This window comes from Ptychodera flava, chromosome 15 (genome assembly GCF_041260155.1).
Source record: "Ptychodera flava strain L36383 chromosome 15, AS_Pfla_20210202, whole genome shotgun sequence".
Taxonomy (NCBI): domain Eukaryota; kingdom Metazoa; phylum Hemichordata; class Enteropneusta; family Ptychoderidae; genus Ptychodera; species Ptychodera flava.
The window spans coordinates 32,157,307-32,174,631 of record NC_091942.1 but is presented as its reverse complement, the minus strand read 5'-3'; the positions used below and the strand labels follow the sequence as shown (position 1 = coordinate 32,174,631).

Genomic DNA, 17,325 nt, shown 5'->3' with positions numbered 1-17,325 from the left:
TGAGACAAACAGGTGACGAGCACCTCTATAACTGCCCCACCACACATTAAAAAATTGAAAAATAAAAACAACAAGGCACATAACAAAATGCACAATAAAAAACAATTTAACATACAGTAAAAAACAAAGTCGGCAGCTGTGGAACAGTGAAAAGACCGGAAATAATTAAATTGGACGACAATTATGACAGCGACATGCTGAAACCCATGTACAAGTATCAGTACAATTGAAAATATTTACAAATTTCTGCTGATAAAATGAAGTTACTCTTGATTTAAAAAGAGAGACGCTCCCCGACATTCTAATATCTGAGTGTAAATGATTCCATAGTGGTACAATTCTATTAAAGTAAAAACGTGTAAATGATTCTGTGTGGCAAGACTGTGGTTTAAGTTTTAAATAGTCATCAATTGATCTCGTATTGGGATAACTCGAATTGGCTGAGTAAAAGTGAACAAAGTCATTTAAATTTACATCATAATATCCATGAATACACTTAATGAAAAATATCAAATCTGACATTTCTCTTCTGTATGTGAGAGGCATAATATTAAGATCTGTAAGCCTTTCTTTGTAATCAGAATCGGGATAATGAAGTATAAACTGTGTGGCCCTTCTTTGCACCCCTTCCAAAGCCTTAATGTTGTGTTTGGTAGTACCCGCCCACAAACTACAACAATATTCCAAGCCACTCCTAACCAAGACAGTGTACAAGGTCTTACTTACATTTTGTGGAGCATCGAAACCTAAAATCCGCTTAATCAAACCAAGTTTAATATTTGACTTCTTTATAAGTCTTTGTATATGATTGTTCCAAACCAAAGTGGAAGAAATATCCACTCCTAGGTCTGTAATTGAATTAACCCGACCAAGGATCGTGCTTGACATGTTGTAATTATAGATAAGTGGATGTTTACTGCGAGAAATTGTAATAATTTGACATTTAATTGGATGAAAACGGAGATACCATGCTTCACTCCACCTTAGCAAAGAATTGATATCATTCTGAAGACACTCACAGTCATCAATATTATTGATAATTTTGTAACACTTTGAGTCGTCAGCAAATAAAGCAACAGTTGAGTGTTGGACAACGCTGGGCATGTCATTGATGTACAAGAGAAATAGCAGCGGCCCTAATATGGAACCTTGTGGAACCCCGAAATTACCGGGAGCCACTCAGAGTGTAGTCCTTCGACAACAACTCTTTGCATTCTCCTAGTCAGGTAAGCCTCTAACCAAGTTAATAACTGAGAATGGATGCCAAAGGATTTTAGTTTATGAATTAACAAATTATGGGGAACACTGTCGAAAGCTTTGGAAAAATCCAAATACACCATATCAACCTGACCAGCTTTGTCCAAAATGGAACAACGTCATGGAAAATTTGCAAAAGTTGAGTCAACGACGAACGCCCTTTAACAAAGCCGTGTTGCAATTGATGGATGCGGTCTATTATATTCTGAAAGATAACATTAAATATAGACCTCTCTAATACTTTACTACAAACACATAACAGAGAAACCGGTCTGTAGTTTTCAACTTGTTGTTTATCCGATTTCTTGTGTATCGGAACTATATTTGCCGTCAGCCAATCATCGGGCAATATACCTGTTGAAAGTGATAAGTTAAAGATATGATACAATGGTTCAACTAGTTGCCTGGCACATTGTTTAAGAAAATGTGGGGAAATACCATCCGGGCCAATTGCTTTAGAAGTGTCGAGATCAATGAGATTATTCAAAATTTCCTCCTGAGTGACCGAAATATTACCTAAAGAGCCATGCTTGAAGGTGGAGATGTCAGGCAAAATGACATTGGAATTGGGCTTTGTGAAAACAGAATAAAAGTAATTATTGAAAAGAGTAGCCTTATCTTTAGCGGTAGTAACTGAACCCTTCTGACCGAAAAGCACCTTGGGTAATGATTTAGAACGTGTCTTTTGCCTAATAATGGACCAAAAACGCTTCGGATTTTCTGTGATAGTATTACCAAGTCCATCAATGTACAGGCGAAATTTCAAGGTAAGCATGTTTTTAAGTTTATTACGGAGTTTGCGAAATTTTGCCCAGTGACTCGAAGAGTTTGATTTCTTAGCTTGTCTCCAGGCAGATGTTTTTTTGTTTTGCATATGCCTAACATCAGCATCAATCCAAGCAGGTGCAGACATATCCTTGATCTTTACTTTCGGAATATGTGCATCCATAACTTTAGAAATATGTTTCTTTAACAATGACAGGCTGAATTGACATCATTTGAAGATAAAATATCATCAAAATTTGTATTCGACAAAGTAGATCTAATAAGATCGAAATTCGCCTTTTTGTAATTGTACATAAAACAGGGTTTGCGTTTGACATAATCAAACTTGGTAAGTACGTGGAATTCCAATAGTCTGTGATCAGTGTGAAAGAAATCAGGAGAGACGGTTACCGCATCTCCGAATTTGTCGGGCATCGAAGTGAAAATGAGATCAAGAATGTTTAAGCAATTTTCGCGTGATGGAATATTATTCATTTGCACCAAGAAAAATTTTTGAATAACATTGCAGAAAGCTTGTTCATGTTTCGAAACACCGTGCAGTACTGGTTCCTGACAACCTTTGATGTTAGGGAAATTGAAGTCACCAATAACTTGAAAATGATTATAAAAATTGACAACTTTCTGCAGTGTATCATTGAGCTCAGAAACAAAAATCTCCGCATTACTCTGAGGGGAACGGTAACACAAAACAATTGCCATTTTATGGCTTTTAGCTGGCGAAATTTCGATTACCATAATTTCACTGGCAGGTTCAAGGTCTGTTCTACGCAATGAAGTAATACATGATTTTACCAAACACATAATGCCTCCCCCCTTTTCCTTGTGAACATGCTTTCTATCCTTACGGAATAAATTATAACCGGACCCCTGTAACTCTGAATCCTTAACTGATTCATTTAACCATGTTTCTGTGACACAGATACAATCGTGCCGATCACCGATTAGTATGGCATCGAGGTCTTTGAGTTTATGTAATCTGTCTTTCCTACGGACAGTTTTGACACTCCTGGCATGAGGTAAAGAAAAGTCAGTTTATTGACATTACTAACATGACTTGCAGATGATTGGTAGTCACCGTCATCGGAGATGGAACTGTTGTCCGTGTCACGGCTATCTGTAGAGACGTTGAAGTATGAATCACTGAACTGTGGAAGTTGACATGATTGGCAGAACCATTGTTGAGATGAAACTGACAAATCGTCGTATTCACACAAGGGCATATCAATGCATTTAGTGTGATACCAGATGTCGCAACTGTAACCTCCACAAATGTAATAATCTCCACAAATGTAATATCAACCACAATTGTAATAAAATCAACCACAAATGTAATAAAATAGTCAACCATTAATGTAACAACCCGCAACCACAAATGTAATAAACAAATTAACCATAAATGTAATAAAACTCAACCATAAATGTAATAAACTTGAACTTGCATATGTGATCATTTGTTTATCAATGCCCTGAGTAAATAATAACTTTAATAAGACTTGTGTAATGTTATTGCATACTTTCCTGAAACTAGGTTTCCTTTCCGAAACACAGAATAGAATACTTTGAGAACGCTATCAGAAAACGGCGAGGTACTGATCAAACCGTTCGATAATGGAAGTGGAACAGCAGTTCTAGACACTGATAATTACAAAATAAGGAAGCGTCAAAATAACTCGTCAACCAGTGATACCACACAAAGTTTATGACAGATGACTCAGAACAAATAACAGAGAAATATAAAACCTTATAACAGAAACTTACGACACAAAACATGTTGACGAGAACATATATTTCAATCTAGTAAAAAACAATACGAACACTACCTTGAACACAGTACTGTCAGTAGAACAAAATTAGACATCCTGACATCCGCAGTGAAGGAACAAACTTCAAGTGGGACAACATAGAAATATAGACAATCTATCGATTATTCCACACAATTTATCCACTGAAGACGAATTTGAGGCGATCGATTAAGAAAGTACGGCAATTTTCGAAAAAACGGCGTTAAAGGATAGTAGTGTTATACAGTCTTCCCCACTCTGGAGTAGAGACTGCACTGACGTTCAGATTACAGCTGTGTCTAGCCATGGCCAATCAGTTCTGTACACAAAACAGGGAAACGTAAAATACACTTTCAAATATACAAAACACACTAAACGCAAGCAATTAAGAAATGAATAATGTGTGGACTTGCTTTCCTTATTACATAGGTCAATATTTAAGGGCTAATTCCTCAATTGCAACGACAAAATAGATTTATTACATTTATGGTTGATTTTTGTTACATTTATGGGAGATATTACATTTATGGGTGCATTTTATTACAATTGTGGTTGATATTACATTTGTGGAGATTATTACATTTGTGGAGGTTACAGCAACCATCACATTGTATGCCACGCTGGTTACACTTGACAGGTTTCCCGCACACTCCACACGGACATTTTATTGGGCCCGGGTTAAGTTGTACATCTCCACTCAAGACGATTGACAGCAATAAAAGATACGAAGTTATGCGGCCGCAAGCAATAGTATTTTTCTGACAATTGGCAGGCTCGCTAAGATCGAAAACATGCATGTGGTTCAGGTATAGGTATTTGATGTCAATGGATTTGCATAGTGCGACCATCGAGACATCAACAGGTGCTAGTAGCTCTTCCGCCCTGCGGCTATCAGTACGAGAAAAAGGACTATGTTGGCCAACCACGATATTCAGGATAGAAAATGCCAACAATGTAAGCGTTGCTCCGAGTATAGCCATTTTGACGTTAGTTGAATGAAAAATTAGTTTGACGTAACAAAACGTGAAACAGTAGAGAAATACGTGGCAGGAATGCGAAGCCACAAGAAAGTTAATGGAACCTTTTAGGCAATTTGCTGGATGGTGAATAGATTAAAACTGTAATTATTTTGAAGTAATGTTCTGGACCAGTATGACCACTTTTTGTTGTTGAAACTAACTTGCCTCCGTAGCCGCCTTGAGTCGGACTGCTGCTTGGCACTGTATTTGTAGAGTAGAAACAGTTTTCGCACAGGTAAAATTCAATGCACTCGGTGCACTGAAATATGGTTGAATCCGTCAAAATGTTTTTCAGGCAATTGTCACAGAATAGTTCCTCAGTAGACATTATCTATGAAAGTATATGAGAGTACCTTGTATGAATAGCAGACCATTCGCTGAAAACTAATTTTCAACCAAGTTCGCTCAAGGTCCGTTTGAATGCGTGGCAGTGTGAATACAATGGCAGACACAGAAACACGTGTTGTTCCGCGTTAACTTCTCCGTTGCGAGTAGGTGAAAATAAAATGTTGGATAAACGGTGTACTACAAGCTTTAATTTGTACTTTAATTATCCCTTTAAATAACAGATATAACTAATGAAAATTTGAAATTGACATCAAATAAAAAACTTCATGAAAGCAATATTATGGAAATTTTTGTTTTCATTGAATGGAAGAAAAACACATTTCAACCACAGTGTTTTTAACATGCACCTAGACTCGTCTCAAGCTTAGAAACGCACCTAAAGGCAGATTCTCATATCTTAGAAATCAAATTATTGTTTCTATTAATTTTCATGTAGAATCTGTGTATGTCAATGAAGTGAAACTCGGAAATACATTTTGAATTCTTGTGGTATTTATCAAAGTTCAGTGGAAACAATACTGTTGTGTGCCACTGAATATGAAAAACAAAAAAGAGAGCTAGAAATATACCAACATACATTTATATGGCTTTATCAGCAGTACAATTAATAAGATTTTAAGCCACTGGTTACCAACACGTTACATATTTTGTGAAAATCGACATTCTATCAAAAAAGAATTGAGTGTGAGGAAATGTCCTACAAAACATTGTGCTCGCAACTGATTCTAAAGGAATTTAGCCAGCTAACTGGTTGAAATATATCCCTGAAATGGCTCAGATTTTATGCAATAGATATCTTTCATATCAATATATAATAATCATATATTTGTTATAAACAAACAAACAAAAAAAACAAGTACGCTGTCTTCTGCTTCTCCCTGACATTTGTTGAAATACAATTGTACAAAGTATCAGCCTTGTATAAACACAATGCATCATGCATCATTCAGTTGTTGACAATAACAGTGGATAGTATACATATACCGGTAGTAGCTGTGTTGACAAGTTATTCAATAAGCATTTCAACAAGATTGCGGAAGTACAATATGAAACTTTTCATTTTACTGGAAGATAAAACAATGGAAGATATCAAAAGTTACGGCTGACGGAGTTCAAAGCTCTGACGTGAGACTAAAATTCGAAGCCCAAAAAAAGCTTTCTTGCAAAGTGTACTGCAATGGAATTCTAGGCAGCCAAAATGGTGAATCAACTTCAACAAAAATATACCTGAAAACTCAATGCCTTTGGACAAAAGATTCTTACATATCCAGCAACATTTGAAATCTATTCGAAAATACCAGTCTCAAATTTTTTGATAAAAAATGGTGTATATTTTTTCAAAAATGAGTGACCTTCATGATGAAGCATTTCCATTGTACTATTGTAACAATTTTCAGCAGATAGATCAAACCCATCTTACAGAGACAGCTGTGTGTCATAAAAAGTCATTAATTTTGACTGCGTCATTCATTTTTTAGAGATTACAGATTTGCTGTTGTTTTTTGTGAAAATGAAAAAAATACTACTTTCAATAATCTCACACATAACACTGACGACTCACCGCTTCCCACAGCTCCTGTTCATACTGTACATTCATACAGCATATGGTAGCTTGTAAATACCATATGTGTACACATAAACACACACAGAGATTTTCTTTTGATTTCAAGACAAGCTTTATTACAGATAATAGCATCTCACTAGGTTTCATGTATAACATGGACTACACGCACAGTGTGAGCATTCTTGTACACTACAGCAGATTTGGTGATTAGATGACTATGGTGTAAGCTATGGCATACAACTGCATTGATCGATACCGGACAGAATTCACAAACTTTCCAAAAAAATATAAATAGCTGGCAGTGTGAGGAAAGACGACTGGAAACAAAATCAAGGATTGAACACTTTTGCCAACAAAAACTATTTACTTTAAACCATGGCACTGTGAATTTTGAAAACATTTGGAATTACCTTAGCTCAGTGCAAGGTAACTCAATGTATACTCAAGAGTTGTATTGAGTAAGATCTGTATAAGTCAGTCACCCCCTGTGGATTTGCAACTTAAAAATTAGGGTTCAGCCAAGGGATAAATGTGATATCAAGTGTCCATCGGGTTAAAGGCCAGGGGGTGACTGTTCTAGAATTATAGGATCAAGAAGAGATATTTCCCATACATTCTGAAGGGCTTTTGCATTTTCCCATCTAACATGCACATTTCTTGTATTTTTGTAAAAAAAAACATGCAAGTGAATAAAATCTCAAACATTAAATATGTTACGGTTGTTTGATTGTACAGCAACATTCTAAAATATTCTTAAAGATTTGGAAAAGATTAAATATCAGTCTCACATTTTCAAGGAACTTCATAACAGCTTACAATTTCCTTTACATAATAAATAGAAAAAAAAAGGGATTGTTTTGAATAAAAAAACACTCAAATTCCTGAATGAAATAATTACTTAATCATTTGCATGATAATACAAAATGCAAATTATTACTTTGAAAGGGCAGTTCAAACCTGATTTCATGAAAGTAATATAAATACAATTCCACAGCACAGCTCTTTTTAAAGTGAGTATGTTCATTAGACTTCAAATATTTTTACCTCATTAATATTTTTAAAAGAACCATTTATGAAGTCTTAGAAATCAGAAATCAATTCCCGCTATATCCTTCTCAGAAAGGTCATTGTTATTACTCACGACATTGTAATTAGATATTATAATTAAAGATAATTTACAAGATAAAATAAAGCATACCGCAGAAATGTTAACATCACACTTTGAAATCTCAGTAAGATCTTAATTACAAATATTGCCATTTTTAGAGGGAACTGATCAAGCCTTGGTTGATAAGAATTTCCAATATTTGAATATAGCGAGAAAGTCATTTGAATTGAAAGCCCTGGAAGCAACATAAAACCTTTGCACTTTCTTTAACAGCAAGCCATATGATTTCCTCATATCAATCTATCGAGTCATAAAAACTCTGCTATCCCTTAGAGGCATAAATGTTTCATTGAAATCACGACAGCAATATTTCTCAGCAGCTTACACAGTGATTGTATACAGGCATTTTAGTGAGGAATATATTTTATGAGAAACTGTCAGCTCATAACACAAGGAAGATTATATCATTTTTTATTGAATAGACTAGTAATTCAATTTTGATAAAGAGTTCAATATCTGCACATACGTAAGCTGATGACTACATATTGCAGTGCAAACCATGAAATTATTCTGGGATGTAATATAAAGATCTTCAGTTCACAAACTGACAGTTTCAATCAATATACAGATTAGCAATACAAGGATTTCATTAACCCTTTGAGTACTGTAATTTTTTCCACCAAAATTTTGTAAACATTTTACCAATTTTCATGAATTTTTCTGTAATTTTTTTGATAATTTTGGACCAAATGGACATCACACTTCATTTGCTATAGTTTTTTATCAAAATTTTGACAAAAATCTGAAAAAAACGACTGGGGTAAATTTATAAAGGGGGAAAAAATCGACTTTGGCGCTCAAAGGGTTAAAAAACATAGAAATAATGCAAAAGGATGGAGCAACCAGGACTCTCAGAACAGCATAATGTTACTTGATGTACAAATGAAGTGAAAGTAATTATGAGGGATGAACAACAGTTTTTATGTACACATGTCAAGTAAATCTAAATTAAAATATGGTGGCTGACATTCTTGTCATGACGTCTGGAAAGTAAAAATCTGTTTCACATGTCGAAACCCAAAATAAAAAATAAGGACAGATGGAATGCATTATCTGAAAGCCCTGACATACAAATGTGATGACAAAAATTACATAAGTGGTTAAGAACTTCACAACTATGAATGAGAAAAATAGAGACAATCTCCAAACGCAACATTTACAGATTGAGTTCAATAAAATGAATGAAAGTGTACAATCAGAATTCTTACAGAAAAATTTGATTTATGAAACATGCAATATGTAATTTGTTATCGCAGAAGAGTGGTTAATTATCATACAGAGATGAGTGAATTGCAATTGTGGAAAAAAAAATTCGATTTTTGGTTTTGCTTGTGAGGCATTGATTGTGAGCACAGAATTGTATGGATCAAGCTACAGGAGACAAATTTCAGAGTTAAACTTCATTCAATTGTATTTCAACATTGGAATTCAATAAAACTTGTATACTAAAACACTTGAAGTATTTTCATTCATTTTATACCTGATAGAGAAAAATGTTTATTCAAAGGCTAGGTAACTCCTAGTTCCAGTGAATTCTCTACCATCAACATCAGGTATATCAGCAATGAAAACAGCAAAGAAAGACATTGTCTATGCAGGCAGTCAGCTGGGCAGAACTAATGCAAATTTACATAAAAATCTACAGCAGGACTACTCAGTCTGGTAAGGATTTATCATTATGTTCAATACAGTCTGCTTCCAGTTTTGACCTATTCACCCCCAATTCCCTGTGAAAAAGTCCACCCAAACCATTGATAACACAGTGGGTTTGGACCAAACCATGGTGGTGAAAGGGTGAATATTACAATCTGATGTCCACTTTTGAAAGTTGACATTGGAAAAGCATAGGCAGTATTGAAATGTATGCAGAAATTTTTGAGGTTACTTTCAGTTTACAATCAAGACCTCCGACTTGGAAGTAGATTTTCAAAATCAGTTTTGATCGGTGACATTTGATGGATGATGTTGGGTGAACAGTCAAGCCTTTGGGTCAAAAGTCAATTTCTTTTTTTTGCATGGTTGCTCCAGCTGTCGTGAAAAAAGCAGAATTATTTGGAGTGCCCTTGGGGTAGTGCATGAATAGACAATGTTTACTGGCTGCTAAACATTGTGACACAAGAGCTGTTCTGAAGCTGATCACAAAAAACAGGCATCCACATCACCACAGCTGAGTACTTGTGTCTATGCAATGAACTAGACGTGTACCCTGGAAAACTCAGAAAGCAGAATACATTTGAATTTCACGGATCCATACACAGCCAAAGGGTTTATGTAATACATTCATACGTGCTGATTAAAGACAGGGGTCTTTTAACCTCTCTGTAAGAACCATAAATTTTACAGTAATTTTACCTTCCTGCATTCAACAGTGTTCAGGAACATAGAAAAATGTGACTGGATGTACATACAACTTTACCATATACTATTTTGACATTAGTACAGGTAATGTACAAATGTTTCCTGACATTCCACAGAAAAATTTTTCAAACATTTTCATAAAACCTACAGAAAGATCATGCTATATATTGAACATGTTTTTCAACATATGACTATTCAAAATGACATTGTACTTGACCATTGTTCAGAGTGATTAAAAACATTTCTGTACTGGTTAAAACTGACAAGAGTTGATTTTAATACATTCATCTATTAACACTGCTATTGTTCACACCAGCAACAAACTAACACGTCCTGTCACATTTACATGTAAATTCAGTGAGAAACAATTTTCCAAAATTACCAGCAGAATCACATCTCAAAAGTAGCACCCCTAGCTTCCATTGGTACAGTCCAATTAAGCAGAGAAAACAATAAGAATATCACACTATACAGAATTATGGAGGTAATCAGGTTGAGACTGTACACAGGTTAAATCGCAACTACAGATACATGTATGCAAGACAAATTTGTATCAGTTCAACATTTGTTGCATATCTAATATGGTATTAATTGATTTAACACTAGAATATTATATACATACATTAGTCTCACCAGAATAAAAATTTCACATTCAATTTTTCGTACACACTTGACATGTACAGGATTTAAGCACCAATAAAGTGTAATGGCACACAAAACAGTTAGATGTCTGCTTTGAGATAAATTTTGATCAACACCAGTGTTTTTGTAAGATGTAATATTCATTCAATGGCAAACATTAACAGTACACTGTAATGCATGACGTGAAATTACTTTATAAAGTTATGTTTACTGACAGGTTTTTGCTAACTTGATACAGCGTTTTAGCAGCAATGTGATTTAAGTACTGAAAATTTCTCAGATTGGCAACCATTATCACAAAAGAATCCATACTTTTATTACAATTTTTTACATTTTTTCCCCCCATTTGGAAAGAGCGACTAAACATCGGTACCACAGTAGAACGTCGAGACATGGCACATGTAGATATTAATTGTAGACCATCATAATGCCCTCTGAACTAGTCAATAACACATAGAAAATGGGAAATGGTTTCAATTAATGCATGTTTAGAATCAAATGTACCAAGAACGGCTATTATAGTTATCACACATTTAAAAGCCCTGCAATACGCCTTATTAAAGAGCTGAAAATGATAGTAAAATATGCTACAATCAGCAAAACAAATAAAAAAGTCCACTTACTATATAAAAGAAATGTTAATAAACAATAATAACATTTTGAGCATGCTTGTATGTATATACCATACATAAGGTACAGGACAAAGGTGAAAGGTCAACCTAAAACTTTTTATAAAAAGTAAAAAAGTAAAAAAATTGCAAATCACAGCAGAGAAGAGTAACATGCTATGAAGGGCAGTGCTTGGAATACTCATACTGACAACAACAATGGTGACACAATTTCTGCCAAAAATTGAACAGGCATGTTTCTATCAACATGTTTGTCACACACTTATTATACCACTTAATTTCAGCGGATACAGAGATGTTTTCAACTGTACTCTATTTCAGCCCACTAGAAGCTTTTATAAAGGGTATTAATGATGAATCAGAATTGTTCATCCACGAATGCAATATTCAGTGCACGACCACAAAAATGCAAAAGAAAAGAACTTAAATATTTCATTATTCTATGGGAATAAAGTCCTGTTAAGTTTTCTTCTGAACGTAAAATCTATAGTTGTGCCCTTCTTGGATTAATAGAAGTGCTATTTCTGAACTGTATTTGCAAAATGATTGATGGATCTATGGACTCAAATTAATGAACATCTCAATGTGTGGTCCTGACCTGGCCATAGATTCAAATCAATGAACATCTCAATGTGTGGTCCTGACCTGGCCACTGATTCAAATCAATGAACATCTCAATGTGTGGTCCTGACCTGGCAACAGATTCAAATCAATGAACATCTCAATGTGTGGTCCTGACCTGGCAACAGATTCAAATTAATGAACATCTCAATGTGTGGTCCTGACCTGGCCACTGATTCAAATCAATGAACATCTCAACGTGTGGTCCTGACCTGGCCACTGATTCAAATCAATGAACATCTCAATGTGTGGTCCTGACCTGGCCACTGATTCAAATCAATGAACATCTCAATGTGTGGTCCTGACCTGGCCACTGATTCAAATCAATGAACATCTCAATGTGTAGTCCTGACCTGGCCACAGATTCAAATCAATGTACTCTACTTGTAACCTTGTAAATTAATATCATGTCATTATTCTATTTTTAGAACAATAGATGGGGATAATCACCATAATTGACATATTATCAGGCTTCTACTCATTAAAGTTTGCAGTAATGATCCTCCAGTTCAAATTCAATTTGACCTCTTGAGAATTGCGAGATTTTCCATCAAGGAAGAAAGTACAACTGACACTGACAAAACTAGCAACAGAGTGAATGAATTAATTCTTGTGGTAATTCTAAACACTGTAGCTTCTGGATTGACAACATGTTTGGTTTTGAGTAACATTATCTTTCTGACAAATTGTATCTGCATTCATGGGCAATGCACACTATAAGCATACTCTGCGTCTTTGCAAGATTCTATGATATTACTTTGCTTTGGTAGTGGCAAACACTAAGTCTCTTAACATACCAAAAGTACTCAGAATGTCCGAATACACACCTACTTTTGTGTCTTAAATACCATGGAGGACAGATCTACCGCAAGATTTCAAAACCAGGATATTGAGTTCATAGTACTGTAACCGAGGAATAACAAAACATTGCTACGTAACTTAGAATAGATGTTATTTGCTGAGAGATGAAGCCACAGAAAATTTACCTCACACCATGGATATACAAAAACATGCTACATTCAGTGTTGATTGGTTTCAGTTGTACAAACTTTTAAATTACATCTTGTCTTCAACTGATTTCAAATAAAAATCTCACAATGAAGTAAGGACAAGTTATTTCTATCTTTGTTGAAGTGAGTATATTAATGGACTTATTTTAAGGACGTGTTATTTTTCGTGTCTCACTTTGAAAGTCTATATGGATGACATTATTAACTTTCTTGCATTTTGGAATGCTTTATTAAGCGGAGGCAGCTAGTTTGTTATTTTTCTCAATCTGGCTTTTACAATGCCTGTTGGAATGCTTTCAAGTGTAGTGGCACTTTGCTATTTTTCTTCAGCATGCTACTTGAATTACAATTGGCAACAGTGAAAGTTTGAATTCAACCACGATGGTCAATGAATTTTAAAAAAGCTGTACTAGAAAGCTGACACCTGACTCTGTAGTCAATTCTTACCATACGAGATAAACTATGTCTCTCACTCTCCATCAAGATTCTCAATACCTGTAATAGTGATACTGGAAACGTAACCGGGGAATGTACACCTTCTCTTTTAAAAGTGAACTGTCTTGATTACATGTACTGAAAAGATAGAAGTTGAGATATGACATCTTGTGTGCCCTTCCTGCAATGAGATCTGGGAGATTCTTGACCTTGTGACCCTCCATGATTGCCTGTAAAATTGGATAACCTGGGTATACGGTAGTTTTTGATGGATCATTCCAATGGTGTATCAGATGAGGGGGGCAGAGGATCTGAAATGAGGGGCGTGGTATGCTGCTTAGTATGATGTAATTCTACTCTTCTGATGAATCGCTGTCATCACTATCAGCAGGGTACAGGTAATTGACGTTCAGCCCCGCGATAACGAATCGCACATCAACTCGTATGCTGTATGGGAATGAGAATGAATGGCTGAGTGTCCACTTGTCGGTTTCTGTGTTGTACTGATACAGTGAAAAGAGTGCATTGTCGTCGTCGTCTTCCTCATCATCTTCGTGCTTTACCAACACGTGCAACTTTGTGTCGATGACCATCACTTTGGGGCGGCATGTAAAATGGAGGAAATCGCCGCTTCTGATGGGAATCGATGCAACTCTGTGCCATCGTTTGGCATTGGGATTGTACACCTGCACTGGAATACCACTGCGAGGTAAATTATACCCAGCTACGAAGTAAAGCTGATCTTGAAAAACCGTGGCACTGGGTACGAGTAGACATCCGCCACTTGGCAGGCGACTTGACCATGTGTTTGTCTCTGTGTCAAATGATAAGAATGTGTCTCCTTGTATCACATAGATGTGTGTGCCATAAACGATGGCACACAGTGGGCTTAGCCCTGGCGGCATGGACGTCACATATTTCCACTTATTGTCTTTCAAGTCATAGCCCTCTATGACATCTAGGTGTTGGCCCCCTCTGCCCATACCGCCAATCGCATACACATGTGTGTCTGTTGCAGCTAGGTGAAGATCAAACCGTTCTGTCAACATTGGCGCTCGCTTATGCCATCTGTCATGAGTATGTTCATAAATGTAGACATCCCTCTGTGGTCGCAGTCCCAAATCCTGTGAAGTATCGTAGGAGTCCTCGCTGCCTGAATGGTCATCGACAAGACATCCACCGGCTACAATGACATCATTAAGCCGGGTTACTGTGACACCGTAATCCCATAATCCCCTTGGTGGTGCTGCCATGGTGAAAATTTCATCTGACTTAATGCTGAAACAGGGAACCCGGTGGACTTCATCCGGGTCGAAATTCGGACTGGATCCAAAACAGACAATCATACTACGTTCTCCCATCCCAAGTCTTTGTTTCACGCTTCTTGGTGGCCCAGCTTCACTCAACCTGGCTAGGTATTGACAGCATTCCGGGGATCTTTTAAAGAGTTCGTGTTGTCGCAGGCTATGCACAACCGTGGAATCCACTATTAGTGAGAAACGCACCTGCCGTGTGATTTCGGGAAGGAATTTGATTCTCCTGCCTGGATCATATTCCAGCCACCTCTTTGCAGCATCAAGCACTTGGTCTTCCCTCTGAACATTGAGATTGTCACTTGCCAGTATGCACACCAGCTCAGATCCGTGGAGCTCCATGAAGTCGTCAGTCTTGGACAACTGGTGGAAATTCTGTTCGATCAATTCCTTGGATCCACGTTTCAACCACTGTGAGTTATACGAGCAGGCGAAACTGAACAGGGATACACAGTTGTTCACATCCACATGGGCAGACATGAATTGGGCGCAAGTTTCTTGGATGAAGTGAATTTGAAACATGCTTGCTGCTACAAATAGATTCTGTACTGTCTCCATGCTAAGGTCAAGCTTTGATGTGTACGCATAATTCAGAATTTGACCCACAGAATTCGCATCTACGTCATGAAGAGTGATTTCTCGACGATTACATTCTTCCATTCCGCTTGTGAACATCGCTTTGAAATAGGGGCTGCACGCGGACAGCACAGCACGGTGGCAGGGAAAATGTTTGTCCTCAACGTTTACCACAACATCGATCAGTTCTCCACTGTCCAGCATCACCTTCAGCTGGTCGAGGACACTTTTCGCGTGCCAGGGATTTTCTCGTTTACTCGCGACGGTAAATCCCGACGGTGGAGTATTTCCAGTACGAGTGCCGCTTGTACTCGCAGTGGCAGCAGAGTTTTGCGCCGGTAAGGGTGCAGCAGTTGCCATAGTTCCTTGAATGTCTACGGTCGTTCTCGAGTGCTGCGAATGTACTACTGTCTTTCTAATGGGTCAGTTGTCGTTGACGACCCCGGAAAACTGCACCCACTTCAAACGGTAAACTCACAAGAATTTTACTCCGTTGTGTGAATCAACCGCACAGTTAATTACGCTTATTGACAGTGCAGTTGTTGTGCCCATACAATCCGCAGCAGCTTGCCATAAACAGTCTGAAAGTTGAATAGAAATCATTACCGACTTACGAGCTTCAGCCAAGCCCTCGCAGCCACCGCCATGTTGATAACAATACTCCCTAAACCTTCGTTATTTTCACGAGTGCCTAACTTACTTGCAGATCGTGCCAAAGCGCCCTCTCCCGTCGTAACTAGCCGTTGCCTTTCCAAAAAGGAACTGTATCATTCTGTGATTTTACAAAATGAAGTATTCTGACACAATTTTCTGACATGACATAAACTTGAAGTTCTCCCCTGATTTTATATTTTTGAAATTCCCTTTGTCATTATCCCCTCAGGCAAAATATTTTTTTTCTCAAAGGATTGAGTGCATTTTTAGATCAGAGAAGTAAATTTTATAATTTTTGATATTTGAAATTCATTTGGTCACTGCAATGTCACTCTCTGTGTTTGTTTCCGTGGCGAAAAATATTATTTTTAAGCAAAAGACGGCAGAACTTGATTTCCTTTAGGATTTCCAAAGTGAATACAAACACTCTTGTTAACCATTTATATAAATTGTGAAATTGTGAGTCTGCAATCTGTCCCTTAAGTTTTCCCTCAAAGTGAACTCGCTGATATATACTCACAATAATGTCATGAATTAATTATGGCAGAGTAAATTTGATGATGGCATGACAGCCTTTATACCTCTGATTTACATATTTTGTTGCACTCTGTTGATTTGAATATCGCCTGCTGACATAGCAAAATTTAATATTTGTATGGAATAAATAAACTGTCCCTCGTAATTCCTAAATGGTTCTCTTGTCAGCCATATTTCTGAAATCTTTAATGTATTGGGCACTTGTCATGGCATCTGAAAGATACGACACACTCAACATTTGAGCTGGTTAAGTGCAGCACTTGGCTTCATTGTGAATCTATAGGTTTTGTCATATGGTGGCGCTATTCAAAACTATCTTCGCTTGGTGCTTTAGTCTCGGTTTACCCAGACTGCAGTGGGGCTCTACTTCCGCCCGCCCACACAGGCGGAAGTAGAGCCCCACTGCAGTCTGGGTAAACCGAGACTATTGGTGCTTGTGATAGGCAGGTATAGTGTATTTTACAAATTCCCTGTTTTGGTCCACATTTCTACATCTTTAAAACTGTTTGTCTGAGAGCTTTCAGGATTGTTTTGTAGGTTCACCAAAATAACCTCATGCAGATTTATCAAACTGACTGTGAAATTTATCATTTGTATGAACTTATGGCCTATTTTCTTATTTTAAAC

General features: G+C 36.8%; 1 protein-coding gene across 1 annotated transcript; it reads right to left on the bottom strand.

Moving 5' to 3' along the window:
- Window positions 1–6,843: 6,843 nt before the first annotated feature.
- Window positions 6,844–16,171, bottom strand: LOC139151908 (kelch repeat and BTB domain-containing protein 8-like). The gene is made up of 2 exons (XM_070724950.1): window positions 12,527–16,171; window positions 6,844–12,150 (listed from the first exon to the last, which is right to left on the bottom strand). The coding sequence occupies exon 1, from the start codon at window positions 15,865–15,867 to the stop codon at window positions 13,972–13,974; it is 1,896 nt and encodes a 631-aa protein (XP_070581051.1). The 5' UTR covers window positions 15,868–16,171; the 3' UTR covers window positions 6,844–12,150; window positions 12,527–13,971.
- Window positions 16,172–17,325: the final 1,154 nt, after the last annotated feature.

Excerpts from the sequence above, each read along its gene's own strand:
- LOC139151908 (XM_070724950.1), bottom strand. The coding sequence starts at position 15,867 with ATGGCAACTGCTGCACCCTTACCGGCGCAAAACTCTGCTGCCACTGCG.